Genomic DNA, 19,173 nt, shown 5'->3' with positions numbered 1-19,173 from the left:
GCTGCCCTTAACATTTTTTCCTTCATTTCAACTTTGGTGAATCTGACAATTATGTGTCTTGGAGTTGCTCTTCTCGAGAAGTATCTTTGTGGCGTTTTCTGTATTTCCTGTATTTGAATGTTGGCCTGCCTTGCTAGATTGGGGAAGTTCTCCTGGATGATATTCTGCAGAGTGTTTTCCAACTTGATTCCATTCTCCCTGTCACTTTTAGGTACACCAATCAGACATAGATTTGGTCTTTTCACATAGTCCCATGTTTCTTGGAGGCTTTGTTCATTTCTTTTTATTCTTTTTTCTCTAAACTTCTTTTCTTGCTTCATTTCATTCATTTGGTCTTCCATCACTGATACCCTTTCTTCCAGTTGATCGAATCAGCTACTGAGGCTTGTGCATTCATCACGTAGTTCTCGTGCCATGGTTTTCAGCTCCATCAGGTCCTTTAAGGACTTCTCTGCATTGGTTATTCTAGTTAGCCATTCGTCTAATTTTTTTAAAGGTTTTTAACTTCTTTGCCATGGGTTCGAACTTCCTCCTTTAGCTTGGAGTAGTTTGTTCGTCTGAAGCCTTCTTCTCTCAATTCGTCAAAGTCATTCTCCGTCAGGCTTTGTTCCGTTGCTGGTGAGGAGCTGCGTTCCTTTGGAGGAGGAGAGGCACTCTGATGTTTAGAGTTTCCAGTTTTTCTGCTTTGTTTTTTCTCTGTCTTTGTGGTTTTATCTACCTTTGGTCTTTGATGATGGTGATGTGCAGATGGGATTTTGGTGTGGATGTCTTTTTTGTTTGTTAGTTTTCCTTCTAACAGTCAGGACCCTCAGCTGCATGTCTGTTGGAGTTTGCTGGAGGTCCACTCCAGACCCTGTTTGCCTGGGTATCAGCAGCGGAGGCTGCAGAACAGCGGATACTGGTGAACAGCAAATGTTGCTGCCTGATCGTTCCTCTGGAAGTTTTGTCTCAGAGGAGTACCTGGCCGTGTGAGGTGTCAGTCTGCCCCTCCTTGGGGGTGCCTCCCAGTTAGGCTACTCGGGGGTCAGGGACCCACTTGAGGAGGCAGTCTGTCCATTCCCAGATCTCACGCTGCATGCTGGGAGAACCACTACTCTCTTCAAAGCTGTCAGACAGGGACATTTAAGTCTGCAGAGGTTTCTGCTGCCTTTTGTTCGGCTATGCCCTGCCCCCAGAGGTGGAGTCTACGGAGGCAGGCAGGGCTCCTTGAGCTGCGGTGGGCTCCACCCAGTTCAAGCTTCCCAGCTGCTTTGTTTTCCTACTCAAGCCTCAGCATTGGCGGGCGCCCCTCCCCCAGCCTCGTTGCCACCTTGCAGTTTGATCTCAGACTGCTGTGCTAGCAATGAGCGAGGATCTGCGGGAGTAGGACCCTCCGAGCCAAGCGCAGGATATTATCTCCTGGTGTGCCGTTTGCTAAGATCGTTGGAAAAGTGCAGTATTAGGGTGGGAGTGACATGATTTTCCGGGTGCCATCTGTCACCCCTTTCTTTGACTAGGAAAGGGAATTCCCTGACCCCTTGTGCTTCCTGGGTGAGGTGACGCCTTGTCCTGTTTTGGCTCACACTGGGTGCACTGCACCACCTGTCCTGCACCCACTGTCCGACACTCCCCAGTGAGATGAACCCGGTACCTCAGTTAGAAATGCAGAAATCACCCGTCTTATGCGTTGCTCACACTGGGAGCTGTAGACTGGAGCTGTCCCTATTTGGCCATCTTGGCTCCACCCCCACCCTTTTTTTTTTTTTTTTTTTTTTTTGTAAAAACAGAGTCTGGCTAGGTTGGGCAGTCTGGTCTTGAACTCTTGGCCTCTAGCAATGTTCTCACCTTGGCCTCCCAAAGTGCTAGGATTACAGATGTGAGCCACCGCACCCAGCCTAAAAATTATGTTTGAAGTTAGCTTTATTAAGGTGTCACTTATCTTATGTAAAATTTACCTACTTTACATGTACAATGTGAATTTTAACAAACGTATGCAGTTATATAGCCACCCATACAGTGAAGATAGGAACTATTTCCATCACCCAAAAAAGTTTCTTTCTTTCCTTTTGCAGTGAAGTCCTCTCTCCTACCTCTCTGGCCCTGGTAAACCACCTGTCTGCCTTCTATCACTATAGTTTTGCCTTTTCTAGAACATAGGTAGTCTCTTCTGTGTATGGATGTCTTCTTTCACATTGTAGTGTACTTTGGAGACTCAAACCATGTTATTACATGTATCAGTAATTCATTCCATCTTCTTGCTGAGTGTACTCCATTGTTTATATGTTCCAGTTGAGGGACATTGTCCTTTTGCTTTTTAGAAAACTTTTTATTGGGCCAGGCACGGTGGCTCACGCCTGTAATCCCAACACTTTGGGAGGCTGAGGCAGGTGGATCACCTGAGGTCGGGAGTTCCAGACCAGCCTGACCAACATGGAGAAACCCGATCCCTACTAAAAATACAAAATTAGCTGGGCGTGGTGGCATGTGTTTATAATCCCAGCTACTCAGGAGGCTGAGGCAGGAGAATTACTTGAACCTGGGAGGCAGAGGTTGCAGTGAGTTGAGATTGTGCCATTGCACTCCAGCCTGGGCAACAAGGGCAAAACTTCGTTTCAAAAAAAAAGTTTTTATTTTGAAACAATTTTAGACTGACTTACAGAATAATTATAAAGATAGTAGAGAGAGTTTTCATATACCCTTTCCCCAGTTTCTCCTAATGTTTAACATCTCACATGGCCATGGTACAATTATCAACATTTAAGAAATTAATACTGGCTGGGCATGGTGGCTCATGCCTGTAATCTCAGCACTTTGGGAGGCCAAGGCTGGCAGATCACGAGGTCAGGAGTTTGAGACCAGCCTGGCCAACATAGTGAAACCCCGTCTCTACTAAAAATACAAAAAAATTAGCTGAGTTTGGTGGCACGTGCCTGTAGTCCCAGCTACTCGGGAGGCTGAGGCAGGAGAATCGCTTGAACCCGGGAGGCGAAGGTTGCAGTGAGCTGAGACCATGCCATTGCACTCCAGCCTGGGTGACAGAGTAAGACTCCATCTAAAAAAAAAAAAAAAAAAAAAAGAAATTAATATTGGAGCCAGGCAGTGGTGCATGCCTGTAGTCCCAGCTACTTGGGTGACCAAAGTGGAAGGATGGCTTGAGCCGCGGAGTTTAAGACTAGCTTGAGCAATATAGCAAGATCCCATCTCTAAAATAATAATAATAATAAGGCCAGGTATGGTGGCTCACGCCCGTAATCCCAGCACTTTGGAGGCCGAGGCGGGTGGATCACGAGGTCAGGAGATCGAGACCATCCTGGCTGGCATGGTGAAACCCGATCTCTACTAAAAATACAAAAAATTAGCTGGGTGTGGTGGCGGACGCCTGTAGTCCCAGCTACTCAGGAGGCTGAGGCAGGAGAATGGTGTGAACCCGGGAGGCAGAACTTGCAGTGAGCCGAGATCATGCCACTGCACTCCAGCCTGGGCAACAGAGCAAGACTCTGTCTCAAAAAAAGAAAAAATAATAAAAATATACTTTATTTTAAAAAGTAATATTGGTACAATACTATTATTTAAACTACAGACTTTATTCAGATTTTCATTGTCATTTCTCTAGTCTCCTACAATCTGACAATTCCTTAGTCTTTCTGTGTCTTTCATGACTTTGATGCCTTAATTTTTTTTAAAAATTTTTAAACACTTAAAAAATAGAGACAGGATCTTGCCCTGTCACTCTAGTTGGAGTGGAGTGGTACAATCATAGCTCATTGTAGCATTGAACTCCTGGGCTTAAGTGATCTTCCTACCTTAGCCTCCTGAATAGCTACGACTATAGGAGTGTGCTGCCGTGCCTGGCTAATTTTTTTCTTATTTTTTGTGGAGATGGGATATTGCAGTATTACCTAGGCTGGTCTCAGAATGCTGGGCTCAAGTGATCCTCCCACCTTGCCCTACCAAAGTGCTGGGATTACAGGTGTGAGCCACTGTGCCTGGCCTGATGCTTTCTAAGAGTACTTGTTTAGATATTTTGTGTCCCTAGATTTGTCTGATGATTAGGCTGCAGTTATGGATTTTTGGGAAGAATACCGCAGAGGTGATGTGCCCTTCTCATGGTGTCCTATCAGGAGCTACCTGATGTCAGTATGTCCTTTTACTGGCAAAGTTAACCTTGATCATTTGGTTAAGGTAGCCTCTGCCAGATTTCTCCACTAAGTTACTATTTTTCCTTTTCTGTACTCTGTTAAGGCAAATTATCTTTTTAAATTTTGATGTACCTCAATATGCATGGGAGATACATAGCTTTGCAGCTCCCTCAATCTTAATTGTAATAATAATAGTAATAACAATAACTAGCACTTGCTCCGCCTGCGTAGTTCTAAACACATGTGCCCATTTAATCCTCATGACACCCTGTGAAGCAGGCGCTTTATGCTCATTTTATAGCCGAGAAGATTGAGGTACAGAGTACCTTGAGCAAGGCCTAATAACTAGTAAGTGATGGAGCCAGATCTTTTTTTGTTTGTTTGTTTTGAGACGGAGTCTTGCTCTCCCTTGCCCAGGCTAGAGTGCAGTGACATGATCTCGGCTCACTGCAGCCTCCACATCCCGGGTTCAAGCAATTCTCCTGTCTCAGCCCCCCGAGTAGCTGGGACTACAGGTATGCACCACCACGCCTGGCTTATTTTTGTATTTTCAGTAGAGACAGGGTTTGACCATGTTGGCCAGGCTGGTCTCAAACACCTGACCTCGGGTGAGCCACCTACCTCTGCCTCCCAAAGTGCTGGGATGACAGGCGTGAGCCACTGCACCCAGCCTGGAGACAGATCTTCACTTCGCCTGAGTTGAAGGGCTGACTTTAACATGGGCCATATGGTTGTCGTCAGAGCTTAGGATGGGGACGCTCTCATTCTTTGCCAGAGAAAACAAATGCTTCCTATATTTAATGCTTCTCTCTTGTTTTTTCTTTAAGACATTTTTTTGGTTTGTTTTTCCTTCCAGGAATATATCTTGTGTGACTAAAGATTTTAGTAAGCTATATGTGGCAATCATACCATATTAAAATCTTGGGGAGAAATCCAAGAAACTTTTGGAAACATTAAGGGTCTATTTTTGGTCTTCTTTTCAGAAATATGACTGAAGGTAGGGCAGAATATTCAGCATAGAAAAGTGCTGTGGTAGAAGAAACACTCAATGAGTGACACTGCGCCTTTTTCTCCTGGAATGTTATCAGCCACTTCTACCAGGGGTGTCTGTGTTTGTCTGTATGTGTCTAACCCTGCCATGTTCGCCTTTCTTGACCACACTAATGACTTTTCTATGACACAGTCAAATGTATCTCTGAATTAGCCTGACTTGGGGTAATAACTGTGGTTTACGTGATGACTTGGTCTCTGTGAGCCCCCTATTCTAGTAGCAGTGGAGCCACTGAAGGTCAGGCAGTGTGGGTGGACATTGGTCCATCTTCCTGTGATTCACTCAGCCGCTTGCCTTTCTGAGGGGAAAGAGCTGTAGGCGCAAAGCTCTAATACATCCCTTCCCTTCTCTGTCTAATTCTATTATGTGTATTGCATATCCCCCAAATCCTTGAAATTACTCAGCTAGGTGTCTTGTTATATTTAGTCTGCCAAGCTGTCTAGGTATCAGTACAGTTTTTTTCTATGTCTATATTTATTTTCCAAAAATGAAATCCTACTGTATTTCTTTGTAGCTTTTTTTCTCATTTGACAATATAGCTGAAGAAGTTTCCATGTCATATGGCATTTATCTACAATGTTGTTTGGGTACCTGCCTATTATCAATAGCTTGGCTATATTATGATTGGTGGGGATTGTGGCTTGTTTCCCTCTATCCCTCTTCAGCATCCAGGACAGGATGTTCTTGCAGTCACCGAATGTTAGGAAGCTCAGAGTGCTCTCAGGCATCATCTGATTAATCTTTTCTTTTGCACATAGCATAGTTGAGGATAAGTCAGTGCAATTTTTAAAAATAAAGCTTTTTTTTTTTTTGTCTATTGTATGTCTGGCTGGAAGTGCCAGGGTCCACAGCTTAAACAAGACACTGCTTATCTTCCAAAGCCTTCCCAGAGAGGCATATACACACAAACTGTAGGATTTATTTCCTTAGGAAGGCAACTGTTTAGAATAAGTCTGATGCTAGCCTACAATATATAGAACACTTTACAAATGTAGAAAATTACTTGGGGAATTGATAATAGAGGTCAAGTTTACAGGTGTCTGGATCTGGCCTCAGAAGTCAGAGGGCTAAGGATTAGTCTTTTTCTCAGATATGGTTTTCTACATATTGATTATAGACAAAATATAAAGTAGAAGAAAATGTAAGGAAGAAAGTGAAAGTGGCCCATTTCTACTGCCAGAAATAGCCACTGTTTTATTTTGGTATAATTTTTCCTTTCCTCCCTCCGTTCTCCTTCCTCTTCCATACTGCAAATATGTTCATAATCCTGCATTTTTCATGTAACACTGTATCAAGGATTTTTAAATGTCACTTACAGAAAAGGACTTTGCTACTTTGATAAGGAAAAATATCTAGTTTTAATTTGTATTCCCTTAATATTTTAGGGAGGATTAACGTTCGTTTATGTTGACTGTCTATTCATGTTTATCCATAATTCTACCTTTCTATAAAATTGGACATGTTACTAAAGCAAGCTTCTGATTTCAGATGTCCTAAACGATGCTATATTTGATGAAGATCATGATGAGATGGTGATCGTGAAGGACATAGACATGTTTTCCATGTGTGAGCATCACTTGGTTCCATTTGTTGGAAAGGTAAGGTTCTCTTTGTTGTTTCCCAGCAATTTAAAACATAGTGAAAGTTTTTCAATTAGAATAATTATATTTAAAATTTTTAGCTGCCAATTGCTGATATCCCAGGTATTTATAATTATACATATATGGTTATTCTTTATTAACCTGACTAATAACTTGAAACTTAAAAAACAAAACCAAAGTAGCAGAAGGCTCTCAGGATAAGCCTTTCATGTTAAATACCAGGTTCATAGGTTAAAATAATGAGGTTTAAGTAGCATCTCTCTTTTTTTTTTTTTGTAGCTACTACAGGCTCTGAAAACCTTTACCCTTTATTTATTTATTATTAGCATCCCAATCTAGAGATGCCCTTTATTTTAACTTGAATAATGTTTGATCCAAGATAGATATGTATGTATGGCATGTCATGAGCAACAATAATTGCAGAATTTCTTGTGACAGAGGTTATGGTATTTGTGGATTTGTTTCCATTCCTTTCTATATTAGGAAAAGTGAATCTAATGCATTAGATTCCTGAGCACCTCTGTGAATTTCTTTTGTCAGAAATGTTTAGTCCTAGTCTTATGAAACTTTAGATCTAATCTAGTTTACAGGAAATCCAGAGGCTGAATGGAACAAATCCAGAAGGTGGGGCACTCTGCTGAACAGCTGGCCTATTCTCTTTTCAATAGAGAATATTATGGGTGGGAGCACTATTTTAGAACAAAAGGGACTTAAGAGGTATAACCAAATGCAGTGTAAATACAAATGTGTGACTCTCCATTGGATTCCTGTTTAAACAAACCAAAAGTAAAACATTTGAGACAATTGGAGGAATTTAAATCTGAGTTAGTTATTAGATGTTGTCTAGGAATGACTACTTAACATACCTTTGAGAACATGTGGTATAGAACAAAGAGTTGTCCCATTTCCCTACCCCCATCATAATTTTATTTAATTTTGACTCTTTATTAATAATCTTTAAACAGAAGACTTAAAAGAAGCAGTGTTATGAATACTTATATACCCATCAACTAAAGTTAAAGTGTTAACATTTGCTTCATTTTTTGCTTTGTTAAAGTATTGTATCTTTTCACTTTTTTATGGAAATAATATATAGATAGAAAATGCATGCAACTTAAGGGTGTTCCTTACCACTTCAGAGATCAAGAACTAGAATAGGCTGGCACGGTGGTTCATGCCTGTAATCCCAGCACTTTGGAAGGCTGAGGTAGGTGGATTGCTTGAACCCAGGAGTTCAAGACCAGCCTGGGCAACATGGTGAGACCCCATCTCTACCAAGATAAAAATAAAAATTACCTGGGCATGGTGGTGCATGCCTGTACTGCCAGCTACTCGGGAGGCTGAGGTGGGAGGATGGCTTGAGTCCAAGAGGCAGGGGTTGCAGTGAGCCGAGATTGCGCCACTATATCCTAGCCTGGGCAACAGAGCCAGACTGCCAGACCCTGTCAAACAAACAAACAAACAAACAACAACAAAAACCCCACAACTAGAATATGTGTAGCATCCTGGAAGCTCACCTCATTTCTCTTCTCTTCTTAATCCCTAATCCATCCTTTGTATCAGTTTATCAACTTACAACCCTATGGATTCGTTTTCTTGTTTTTCAACTATATGTAAGTGGAAAGATTCTACGATATGTACTCTTTGTGTCTGGCCTCTCTTGTTCTACATAGTCAGATTCATTGATGTCATTGCCTGTCATTGTAGTTTATTTTCATTGTTATATCTTATTCCATTGTACAAATATACCACAATTTATCTATTCTGCTCTTGGTGGACCTTTGTATTGTTGCCTCTTTTTTTTTTTTTTTTTTTTTTCTGCTGTTACAAACAATACTGCTATCAATACTTTTTTGGAGTACATGCGCATGCTTTTTTTTTTTTTTTTTTTTTGAGACAGAGTCTCGCTCTGTCGCCCAGGCTACATTGCAGTGGCGTGATCTCGGCTCACTGCAAGCTCCACCTCCCGGGTTCATGCCATTCTCTCACCTCAGCCTCCTGAGTAGCTGGGACTACAGGCGCCTGCCACCACGCTAGCTAATTTTGTTGTTGTATTTTTAGTAGAGAAGGGGTTTCACGGTGTTAGCCAGGATGGTCTTGATCTCCTGACCTCGTGATCCGCCCGCCTTGGCCTCCCAAAGTGCTGGGATTACAGGTGTGAGCCACCGCGCCCGGCCCTAAAATATTTTCTTACTTATCCACAGTAGCACTATCACAAAATTAACAATAATTCTTAAATAGTGTCTAATAACTAATTCATATTTAAATTTCTCCAATTGTCTCAAATGTTTACTCTTGGTTTGTTTAAACAGGAATCCAATGGAGAGTCACAGATTTGTATTTACATTGCATTTGGTTATACCTGTTAAGTCCCTTTTGTTCTAAAATAGTGCTCCCACCCATAACATTCTCTACTGAAAAGAGAATAGGCCAGCTGTTCAGCAGAGTGCCGCACCTTCCGGATTTGTTTCCTTCAGCCTCTGGATTTCCTATAAACTAGATTAGATCTAAAGTTTCATAAGACTAGGGCTAAACATTTCTGATAAAAGTAGTTCGTAAGGGCTGGGCACGGTGGCTTACGTCAGTAATCTCAGCACTTTGGGAGGCCAAGGCAGGTGGTGGATGTATCGCTTTGAGCTCAGGAGTTTGAGACCAGCCTAGGCAACATGGTAAAACCCTGTCTCTACCAAAAAAAAAAAAACCAACCAAAAAAAAAAAACAAAAAATGAAAACCAATCAACCAACCAAACAAACAAAAAAACAAGCAAAAATTAGCTAGCATGGTGGCATGCACCTGTGGTCTCAGCTACTCGGGAGGGTGAGGTTGGAGAATCGCTTGAACCCAGGAGGTCGAGGCTGCAGTGAGCCGAGATCACACCACTGCACTCCAGCCTGGCAAGAGAGTGAATCCGTGTCAAAAAAAAAAAAAAAAAAAAAAAAGTAGTGCTTCATAAGGGTGCTGAAGACTTCATATTATATCACATCAGGGCCGAGTGAGGTGGCTCATGCCTGTAATCCCAGCGACTTGGGAAGTCAAGGTGGGAGGATAGCTTCAGGTCAATAGTTCAAGACCAGCAAGTGAGACTGTCTCTACCACAAAATAAATTTTTTTTTAAATTAATTGGGCGTGGTGGGTGCATACCTGTAGTCCTAGCTACTTTTTGGGAGTCTGAGGCAGGAAGATTGCTTGAGCTCAGGAGTTTGAGGTTACAGTGAACTATGATCATGCCACTGTACCCCAACCTGGGTGACAGAACAAGACCTTGTCGCTAAAAAGAAAAGAAGAGAAAGCAATCAGAAAACCCAGATACATCACATCAGAAGCCATATCGTATCTGGAAATCCTGCAATTAATAATGAAGGAATCTTTGAAAGGGAATCTATTGGTGAGCAAATTAGACACAGAAAGCCTATGACTTGTTCAAGAGGATAGAGAGAGTTAGTGACTTGGCTGCAGCCAGATCCAAGGCACTGATTCTGTACTCAGCCTGTCACCATTTTATCCTGTTACTTTCTGCTATTACTTCCTCAGTGTTTGTGTTTTTGCTACCTTTGTTTTAAAAATATATTATTTAGTGATTTTTTTTTTTTTTGAGACAGTTTTGCTCTTGTTGCCTAGGCTGGAGTGCAGTGGTGCGATCTCGGCTCACTGCAACCTCCGCCTCCCAGGTTCAAGCAATTCTTCTGCTTCAGCCTCTCGAATAGCTGGGATTACAGGCACCCGCCACCACGCCTGGCTAATTTTTGTATTTTTAGTAGAGATGGGGTCTCACCATGTTGGCCAGGCTGGTCTTGAACTCCTGACCTCAGGCAATCCACCCAAAATGTTGGAATTACAGGTGTGAGCCACCACTCCTATTTAGTGATTTTGTGAAATGGACATTTAAATTACCTAGGATCTTAAGACCAAAAATAGTATAAACAATGAACAAATTCTATGTCTGCATGGAAATGCAAAAATTTCAGACAGCATAGAAGACCTTGGTTCATGGGAAAGTTTTAACTCTCTAATTTTTCTTTGAAATCCTCAATGTTCAGGTGCTATTTTACTTTTTCCTCCTGCCAACTAGGAAGGCAATGAGGTGGACTTCTCCAATTCCTAAAGCATAGTGCCAATGGATGGGGAAAAAAATCACTAAGTACTACTAGATCAATTATGTAAATAGTAAGTGAACAATGAAAACAGTGTTAGCAAACCATGATGCCGTTGAGTCTCTAATATTATATTCGGTTAATTAATTGCCTACAAGTGACCATTTACTCTATTAATCTTTTCAGAGAACTAATGTTTTTCGTATGTAGTATTTGGCCCAAAAAGAGTAACTTTTATATTTGATATTAATTGGTGCCATTTAAGATAACAGAAATGGCCTGGCTGTATATTGGGTCCTTTAAAACTTAGTTCTTAGGGTGCAGGTTCTTGCCAAGCCATGGTGGTAGCAGTGCCCTTTTTCTCCAGTTAGGAAGATGGGGCCGGGCGTGGTGGCTCACGCCTGTAATCCCAACACTTTGGGAGGCCGAGGCGGGCAGATCACAAGGTCAGGAGATCGAAACCATCCTGGCTAACACGGTGAAACCCCATGTCTACTAAAAATACAAAAAATTAGCTGGGTGTGGTGGCAGGCGCCTGTAGTCCCGGCTACTCAGGAGGCTAAGGCAGGAGAATTGCTGGAACCTTGGAGGCGGAGCTTGCAGTGAGCCGAGATTGGGCCACTGTACTCCAGCCTGGGCGACAGAGTGAGACTCCATCTCAAAAAAAAAAAAAAAAAAAAAAGGAAGATGGTGCACTCTCTAGCAGCTTAGAAACCAGGAAGCCAAGCACAAAAGGGTGTGGAGACCTTCTGTGCTGCAGGGCTTTGCGGTGGGATCTTAAGGCTGTGCGGTGGGATCTTAAGGCTGCTGTGATGTGTGGAATGGCAATACTTATGCTTACAGTTTTTGCCATTTAAAGGAGGCTTTCCTGTATACATTTTAATGTTGCTATGAGATCATTTGCCTTTCCTTGAGAATGTTTCTCCTCCATAAAGAAGAAACTTTCAGATTTGTGTCAAGAGTTCAACTTCACAGGTAAGTGTCAGGGCCATGCAATTGACTCTTGAACAACATGAATTTGAACTGCATGGGTCCACTTAGACATGGCTCTTTTTCAAGCAAACACTGATAAAAACTTCTACAGTATTTGCAGGATACAAAACCTGTATAGATGGAGGGGCAACTTTTCATATATGCAGGTTCTGCAGGGCCAACTGCGGGACTTGAGTATGCAGGATTTGGGTATACACGGGGGTCCTGGAAGCAATCTCCTGCATTTACCAACGGACAACTGTACAAGTTTGTTATTTGATTAATAGACTCATACTTACATATTTTGCTTTTACTGCATTTATGTAATTTTAAAAATACATATATAAATGTTTCATTTTCTAAGTCTTAACAGTTCCAGATGTTTTCAAGGTAATACATTGTCGTGATAAATTACATAAAAGTGTACTATATTCTTCCTATATTTCCTTATTTTGTCACAAAGAAGGCACTGTATTTTCACTCAGCTAATGATTTCCGTCTCTTCTCTGAAGGTCCATATTGGTTATCTTCCTAACAAGCAAGTCCTTGGCCTCAGCAAACTTGCGAGGTAAGTGTGACTGTGCAGTGAACAAGAATACAGGTTTATAGGACCTGCCCTCGTCTGCTGAGAATCTATCTCATCAGGCTTTCTCTCTTTACCTGTATGGACCTAACTTGGAAGTCATATTGCAACTTAAAGACTTGGAGGGTCTGAAATGCAGATGCCCCTTCCTTCTCGTCCCCTACTGCCTGCTTCCTCTTCCACTTCCCACCCTTTCTTCCACAGATAATACATCCTGGAAGTCTCAGCTCACCTCTTTGTCTGCAGAGCCTTCTCTGACTGGAGAGGTCCTGAGCTTACCTTCAGTCCAGCCCCATCCTTTAAGGGGGGTTTAGCTAACAGTGAGGGGTTGGGGAAGAAGCTGGGCAGGGGTCTAGCTGCAGTGCTCTGCTGTCAGACTTGTTGTCAGGCCTGAGGACTCTTCTATCCTTGTCAAAGGGAGTGCTCACCTTCTTTCCTTTCATACAACACTGCTTTCAGACTTGTAATGAAACTTCCCTGTGGGATCCCCAGCCTCAACCCTGCCTTGCTCTGCACTGGATGCCTCCAGGCATATCTCAGGGGTCCTGCAGGCCAGTCTGTTCATGTCTAGGTTCTTTGTTTCTGCAAACACAAGACTGCCTGCCTTGGCTTTGCACAGCTTTATTCTGATACAGTGTTCACGCTCCTCGCTCTCATTTCTCTTTCCTGCTACAATCTTCTTTTCTGTTCTTTATCCTCTGGGTTCATGCCTTAAAAAATTCCCTTACTGCCTTTTTTATTTGGGTTTTAGGAGAGGTGATGTACATACGCGTTCATCTGTGTTTAACTGGAAGTCAACATGGGGGTTTGTGTTCAGATATCTCTGGTAGGCCCCAGCCACCAATATTTTATTGCCCTTAAATATCCTTGTTTCTTCGTATAAAGTTAGTGAATTTTGGGTGATGGAGGAAATACTGGGAGGTGTGTGTGTGTGTGTGTGGAGAGAGAGAGAAAGTTAAGAACAAGATGAAGGGGTCAGGCAAAGTGTTCCTACTCTTTTTTTTTTCAAAAATAATCAAGCTAAGTTTAATAACTTGAGGCTATAGTGACCATATCATAATTGAAATAAATGAGTCTCGGCTGGGTGGCGTCTTTCACACTTGTAATCCCAGCACTTTGGGAGGCTGAGGCAGGCGGATCACTTGAGGTCAGGAGTTTGAGACCAGCCTCACCAACATGGTGAAACCCCATCTCTACTAAAAATACAAAAATTAGCTGGGCGTGGTGGTGCACACCTGTAATCCCAGCTAATCAGGAGGCTGAGGCAGGAGAATTGCTTGAACCCGGGAGGCAGAGCTTGCAGTGAGCTGAGATTGTGCCACTGCACTCCAGCCTGGGCGATGGAGTAAGACCCTATCTCAAAAAAATAAAAATAAAAGAAGAGGAATAAATGAGTCTCTGTGACCAGTTGACTGTGCTGTGGCTCTGATGTGTTCCTGTTTCTTTATGCAGGCCCTGGGATTTAACACAGTTGTGAAATGGTGGTCCTGATATTTCTCAATTCTGTGTTGGAATCTGTAAAAAAAAAAACTACCCCAGCAATCTGACACCTGCCCTCTAAAGTTGTTCCTGTTACTTTGTTTTCACTTCCACTTTCTCATTCATTTCCTCTGGGGATCAATAAGAAAGTGGGTAGAAGAGACAAATTTAACTTCCCCAGTTTCTGACCTCATTCCTGCTCAGCTATTTTGCTATTAGATAGGGCTGCTTGGCACCATGAAAGAATATTATATCATAGCTGTAATTGCTTCACTGGAATAAGGCTCTTAGCACAAATCCAGAAACATTCTGGCTGCTTGCGTGTGATCCATCCCTGGTGGCAGTGCTGAAAAGTTGCTGAGAAAAAGTGTGTTGGTAGTGATTGGGAGTAATTAATCTTACTATAATTTTTATTAACAACTCCCTTCCCAGTAACTCACTCTCAACTAATGATGTATTAAACCAATTTCATGTCAACTGTGAGTAAAAGTATCTTTACTAAAATTGGTTATTCTTATGGTTTTATAATATACAGTCTAAGTAAAATCATCATGCTTACTGTGCAAACATAGCTGTAGGCCCAGTCCCCTGGGCCTCCCTGTCAGCAAGATTGCTAACCCTATACCTTGCCCATATAGAAATTCCAGCACTGCTGATGCCTATAACAGACTGTCCATATGTGAAAGGTGTAATGGATAGTTTCATAGTGTAAAAAAGCTTGGCAGATCACGTTAGGCCTTGGTCTTAATGTAACAGCCTTCTCTGAAAAACCAACTGTTGATCATGATTAACACTTTATGGGAAATGGACTCTTGAGTGATTCAGTGAGATCATACAATAAATGGCAACCTGGTGGTAGAAAGAAATAATCTTAGTTATTTCCTTTCCAAGTGAAAGGAAAAGATCTCAAATAATTAAGCTTTTATGAAACAATACAAAGGAGTTGATTATTAGCATGGGGATTTGTCCTTAGACTAATAGGATTAAAATTTAAGAATAAAATGGAACATTAAGCCAAAGAACCAATTGTATGTTGCTTTCAAATATTTTGCAAAAAATTTGAATAAAGAGTCTATTAAATAGAAAAGAAGACTAAGATTTTATCCAACTACTTATTCCTTATAAGAAGTAAGAATATTTAGAGAATGAAGAGGAATAAAAGCTGAATGTCTTAGCAAAACTTCACTGCTCATTTTAATCTTGTATGTGAAGTTTGTTATATGCTTGCCTTTAAATGAATGACCTTTCAGTGCCAGTGAAGTCAAATATCAAGCAGTAAAGCCTTAAGTAACAAGAAAATGCCAGAAGTGAGTTGATCTGGCTCAACTCTAGTAGAATTCTAGAATAAACTTAGTTTGAATAGAACTTTCTTTTGTTGCTGAAAAGCCATTGAACATGTATTCATTTTCTTCCCTTAGAAATAACTGAGCCTCGGCTGGGTGAGGTGGCTCATGCCTGTAATCCCAGCACTTTGGGAGGCCGAGGTGGGCAGATCACTTGAGGTCAGGAGTTCGAGACCAGCCTGGCCAACATGGTGAAACCCCATCTCTACTAAAAATACCAAAATTAGCAGGGCATGGTAGCATGCGCCTGTAATCCCAGCTACTTTGGAGGCTGAGATGGAAGAATCGCTTGAACCTGGGAGGCGGAGGTTGGAGTGAGCCGAGATTTCACCACTGCACTCCAGTCTCGTGACAGAGCAAGACTCTGTGTCACCAAAAATAAATAAATAAATAAATAATTGAGTGAATGTACGAAATCTTGAATTTAGAGTTGTAGTATCTCAGGTAGCCATGGCTGACCTGTTGGGTGGGCACTGTGCCAGCTACTGTGGAGGCTAAAGAAGCAGGACATGGCAGCCACCCTCAAGGAGAGTGCACAGGGCAAGACTGCAAGTGCCATGGAAATGCCTGCTGTAGCTCCAAGTTCAGAGGAGCCATGATGGCTGTGGCCTGGCAGGTGAATAGACCTGGAGGTGGAGGGATGAGCAGAATTCTAAATGGGGGAGAAGTTTCTCTAGGTATAGTTAATGCATGAGCAAAGACCAGTCAGAGGGTAGGAGCAAGGCCTATTCCAGTGGATGGGAACCAGATTGACTGATGGAATTAAGAGTAAGTGAGGTGAGTATTAGATTACAGAGGGAGCAGTATTTTTTTTTTCTTTTTTGACTATAAAAGCAACATACCATTTAAATACAAATGAGTGAATAAAGTGAAAACTTTTCTTACCTATTTTCATTCCCCAGAGTTAGAACTAGAGATTTCTTTCACTATCCTTCTGGAAAATATTTATGCAAGCACAAACATAAGATCATATCTTATATTCTGTACTACAACTTGCTTTTTTAAATTTTATTTGGTGTTTTTTTGAGATGGAGTCTTGCTCTGTCGGCCAGGCTGGAGTGCAGTGGTGCGATTTCGGCTCACTGCAACCTCTGCCTCCTGGGTCAAGTGATTCTCCTGCCTCAGCCTCCCCAGTAGCTGGGATTACTGATGTGCACCACCATGCCTGGCTAATTTTTGTATTTTCAGTAAAGACAGGGTTTCTCCATGTTGGCCAAGCTGGCCTCGAACTCCTGGCCTCAAGTGATCAGCCTGCCTTGGCCTTCCAAAGTGCTGGGATTACAGGCATGAGTCACTGCACCTGGCCAGCTATTTTTTTTTTTTTTTTTTTTTTTGAGACAGGGTCTTTCTCTGTCGCCCAGGCTGGAGTGCAGTGGCACTATCTGGGCTCACTGTAGCCTCCACCTCCTGGGTTCAAGCGATTCTCCTGCCTCAGCCTCCTGAGTAGCTGGGATTACAGGCGTGTACCACCACGCATAGCTAATTTTTGTATTTTTAGTAGAGATGGGGTTTCAACATGTTGGCAAGACTGGTCTTGAACTCCTAACCTCAGGTGATCTGCTCGCCCCAGCCTCCCAAAGTGCTGGGATTATGGGAGTAAGCCACCGCGCCCGGCCCTGGCCAGCTTTTTAAAAATTTAAAATACCTTGAAGTTCTTTGGACATCTTTTAGTCCAAAAAGTCGAAGTTTCTTTTCATAGCTACCTAATATTTCTTTGATTAATACAATTCATTTAACCAGTGTTTGCTATAGATAAGTACAGTTTGCAGTTTGAGACTTGCCAAAAAGTAAAAAAGTACCCTGGTGAACAAATTTTATTATCTTTGTGTGCTTTGAATCTATCTGAAGTATAAATTACTAGTATGGAACTTGATGGGTAAAGGGTAGCCACATTTTTGATATGAAATTGCTCTCCAAAGAGACCATGCCAGTTTATACTCTAATAAATAGATACATAGGTAAGGGGTGGTGTATGTTTCTCCACACTTCGGCCAACACGCTTTTCATCACACTTTTAAATCTTTGCCAAACTGATAAGTAAAAAATAGTATCTATTTTAATTTGCATTTCCTTAATAGAGCGAGGTTGAATCTATTCAGACACTTCCTGTTCTTAGCTCCAGTATTAATTATTCCACTGAGTTATTTGTCTTTTTATTCTTGGTTTGCACAAGCTCTGAATGTTAAAGCAGTCAGGTCAGGTGCTACAGACAATGCTTCCCAGCTCGTCATTTGTCTTTTGATTTTGCTTTATAGTATTATATTTCCATAAAGAAGTTTAAAACTTTTCTGTAGTTCACAAACTTTTTTTTTTTTTTTGGCACTTGTATGGCCACATTATTATATTTAAATCTTTGCTCCATCTGGAGTGTATTTTGGGGTGAGGAGTGAGGCAGAACCCATCCACTGCTGTGTGTGCTCACTGCCCGGCAGGTGCAGCACCCCCACTTCCTGCCTTCCTGCTCTCCCTGCTGCAGGTCTTTGCTGGGCCTTTCTTATCTTCCTCCTGGAGGGAATGTTAAGCTCCTGCCTCCTCCCTGCCTCTCATCTCTGAGGGTCCTTCAGTTCGCCCTCATGAGCTGCTGGGATGTTCTTTCTAAAGTGTGGATTGGATCATGCTGCTCCTTTGGTGGCTCACCACAGCTTTTCAGATAAAGTCCAAACTCCTTATTTAGAATAATTTAGAAAAAGCCAAAGAACAGAAATCACAAATCTACAAGTTGAAAATCTTGTATCATAGGTTGCAGGGGAGTCTGATATCTAGGAATGAGACGATATGTAACTAAAAATATGCTTTATAAATCTTTACATCTTGATGAATACGTTTTTTAAAAAGATGGGGAGAGAAAGGAATGGACCAAGAGTTTGAAAGCCTGCATACATTAATAACCATTAGAAAAGGTCAAATTAATGATTTGGGGGAAAGTGCCTGGACCCAGTCAGTTTTATAAGTGTTGTTTCAAGCTTTTAAGTAACCACGAATTTTGCATGTGTATAAATAATTCTAGAGCGTAGAGAAACCTGTGAAGTGTCAATTAATTTGATGAAGCTGCCTATTCTTGATAACAAAGCCTGATAAGCTTAGCATTAAAAAAAAAAAGATAGGCAAATCTCACTGATTAATGTAGTTGTAAGAATCTTAAAATGTCAGGCTAGTATAGAAGTACTGTTTTCAACATGACCCAGGGATGTTTAGTCCGAGAATGTAAGAATGGTTTAGATTAAAATTGACAACTACTGATGCTGGTTGTGGTGAACTAGATTGTAATAATGCCCCTCTTGGCACAGCGTATCAAGATATAATGCATATGTACATTTTACACTTTCGGGGAAGCATGAGGCAATTCTAGTGAGAATCCACTGGAATTAGCACTAAAGCCAAAGTCTGGATTCTGTCCTCCCTTTTCCCATCCCAAATCAAGGATGATACTTACCTATTAGCATTATTCTAGGAAGAGCAGGAAAAAGAAAAAGGAACTCATAGACACATTCATAAAGTTTGGGATCAGAATTAGTACTACCTGTGTGGCCTTCAAAAAATCAAATGGAATAATTTAGTTTCAAACGACCCCATAAGGCCAGGCATGGTGGATCATGCCTATAATCTCAGCACTTTGGGAGGCCAAGGCAGGTGGGTCACCTGAGGTCAGGAGTTTGAGACCAGCCTGACCAGCATGGTGAAACCCCATCTCTACTAAAAATACAAAAATTAGCTGGGCATGGTGGCACACGCCTGTAGTCCTAGCTACTCAGGAGGCTGAGGCAGGAGAATTGCTTGAACCCAGGAGGTGGAGGTTGCAGTGAGCTGAGATCGCACCATTGCACTCCAGCCTGGGCAAGAGCAAAAACTCTGTCTCAAAAATAAATAAATAAAAATAAATAAAACATCCCCATAGAGGTATCCTTGCAGGCAGCTAGCAGAAACTAGTGCATGT

General features: G+C 41.8%; 1 protein-coding gene and 1 pseudogene across 1 annotated transcript in view; one reads left to right on the top strand and one right to left on the bottom strand.

Moving 5' to 3' along the window:
• Positions 1-19,173, top strand: part of GCH1 (GTP cyclohydrolase 1) — a 60,546-nt gene that overhangs the window by 30,464 nt on the left and 10,909 nt on the right. Inside the window, exons 2-3 of the mRNA XM_031002019.3 lie at positions 6,658-6,767; positions 12,347-12,402. Of these exons, the coding sequence (XP_030857879.1) occupies positions 6,658-6,767; positions 12,347-12,402 (166 nt within the window). The remainder of the gene's footprint in view (positions 1-6,657; positions 6,768-12,346; positions 12,403-19,173) is intronic.
• On the bottom strand, positions 12,752-12,867 carry LOC115930718 (uncharacterized; annotated as a pseudogene).

The sequence above is a fragment of the Gorilla gorilla genome, chromosome 15, assembly GCF_029281585.2.
Source record: "Gorilla gorilla gorilla isolate KB3781 chromosome 15, NHGRI_mGorGor1-v2.1_pri, whole genome shotgun sequence".
Taxonomy (NCBI): domain Eukaryota; kingdom Metazoa; phylum Chordata; class Mammalia; order Primates; family Hominidae; genus Gorilla; species Gorilla gorilla.
Note: the sequence above shows the minus strand (reverse complement) of the source record. Positions and strands in the feature narration are given on the sequence as shown.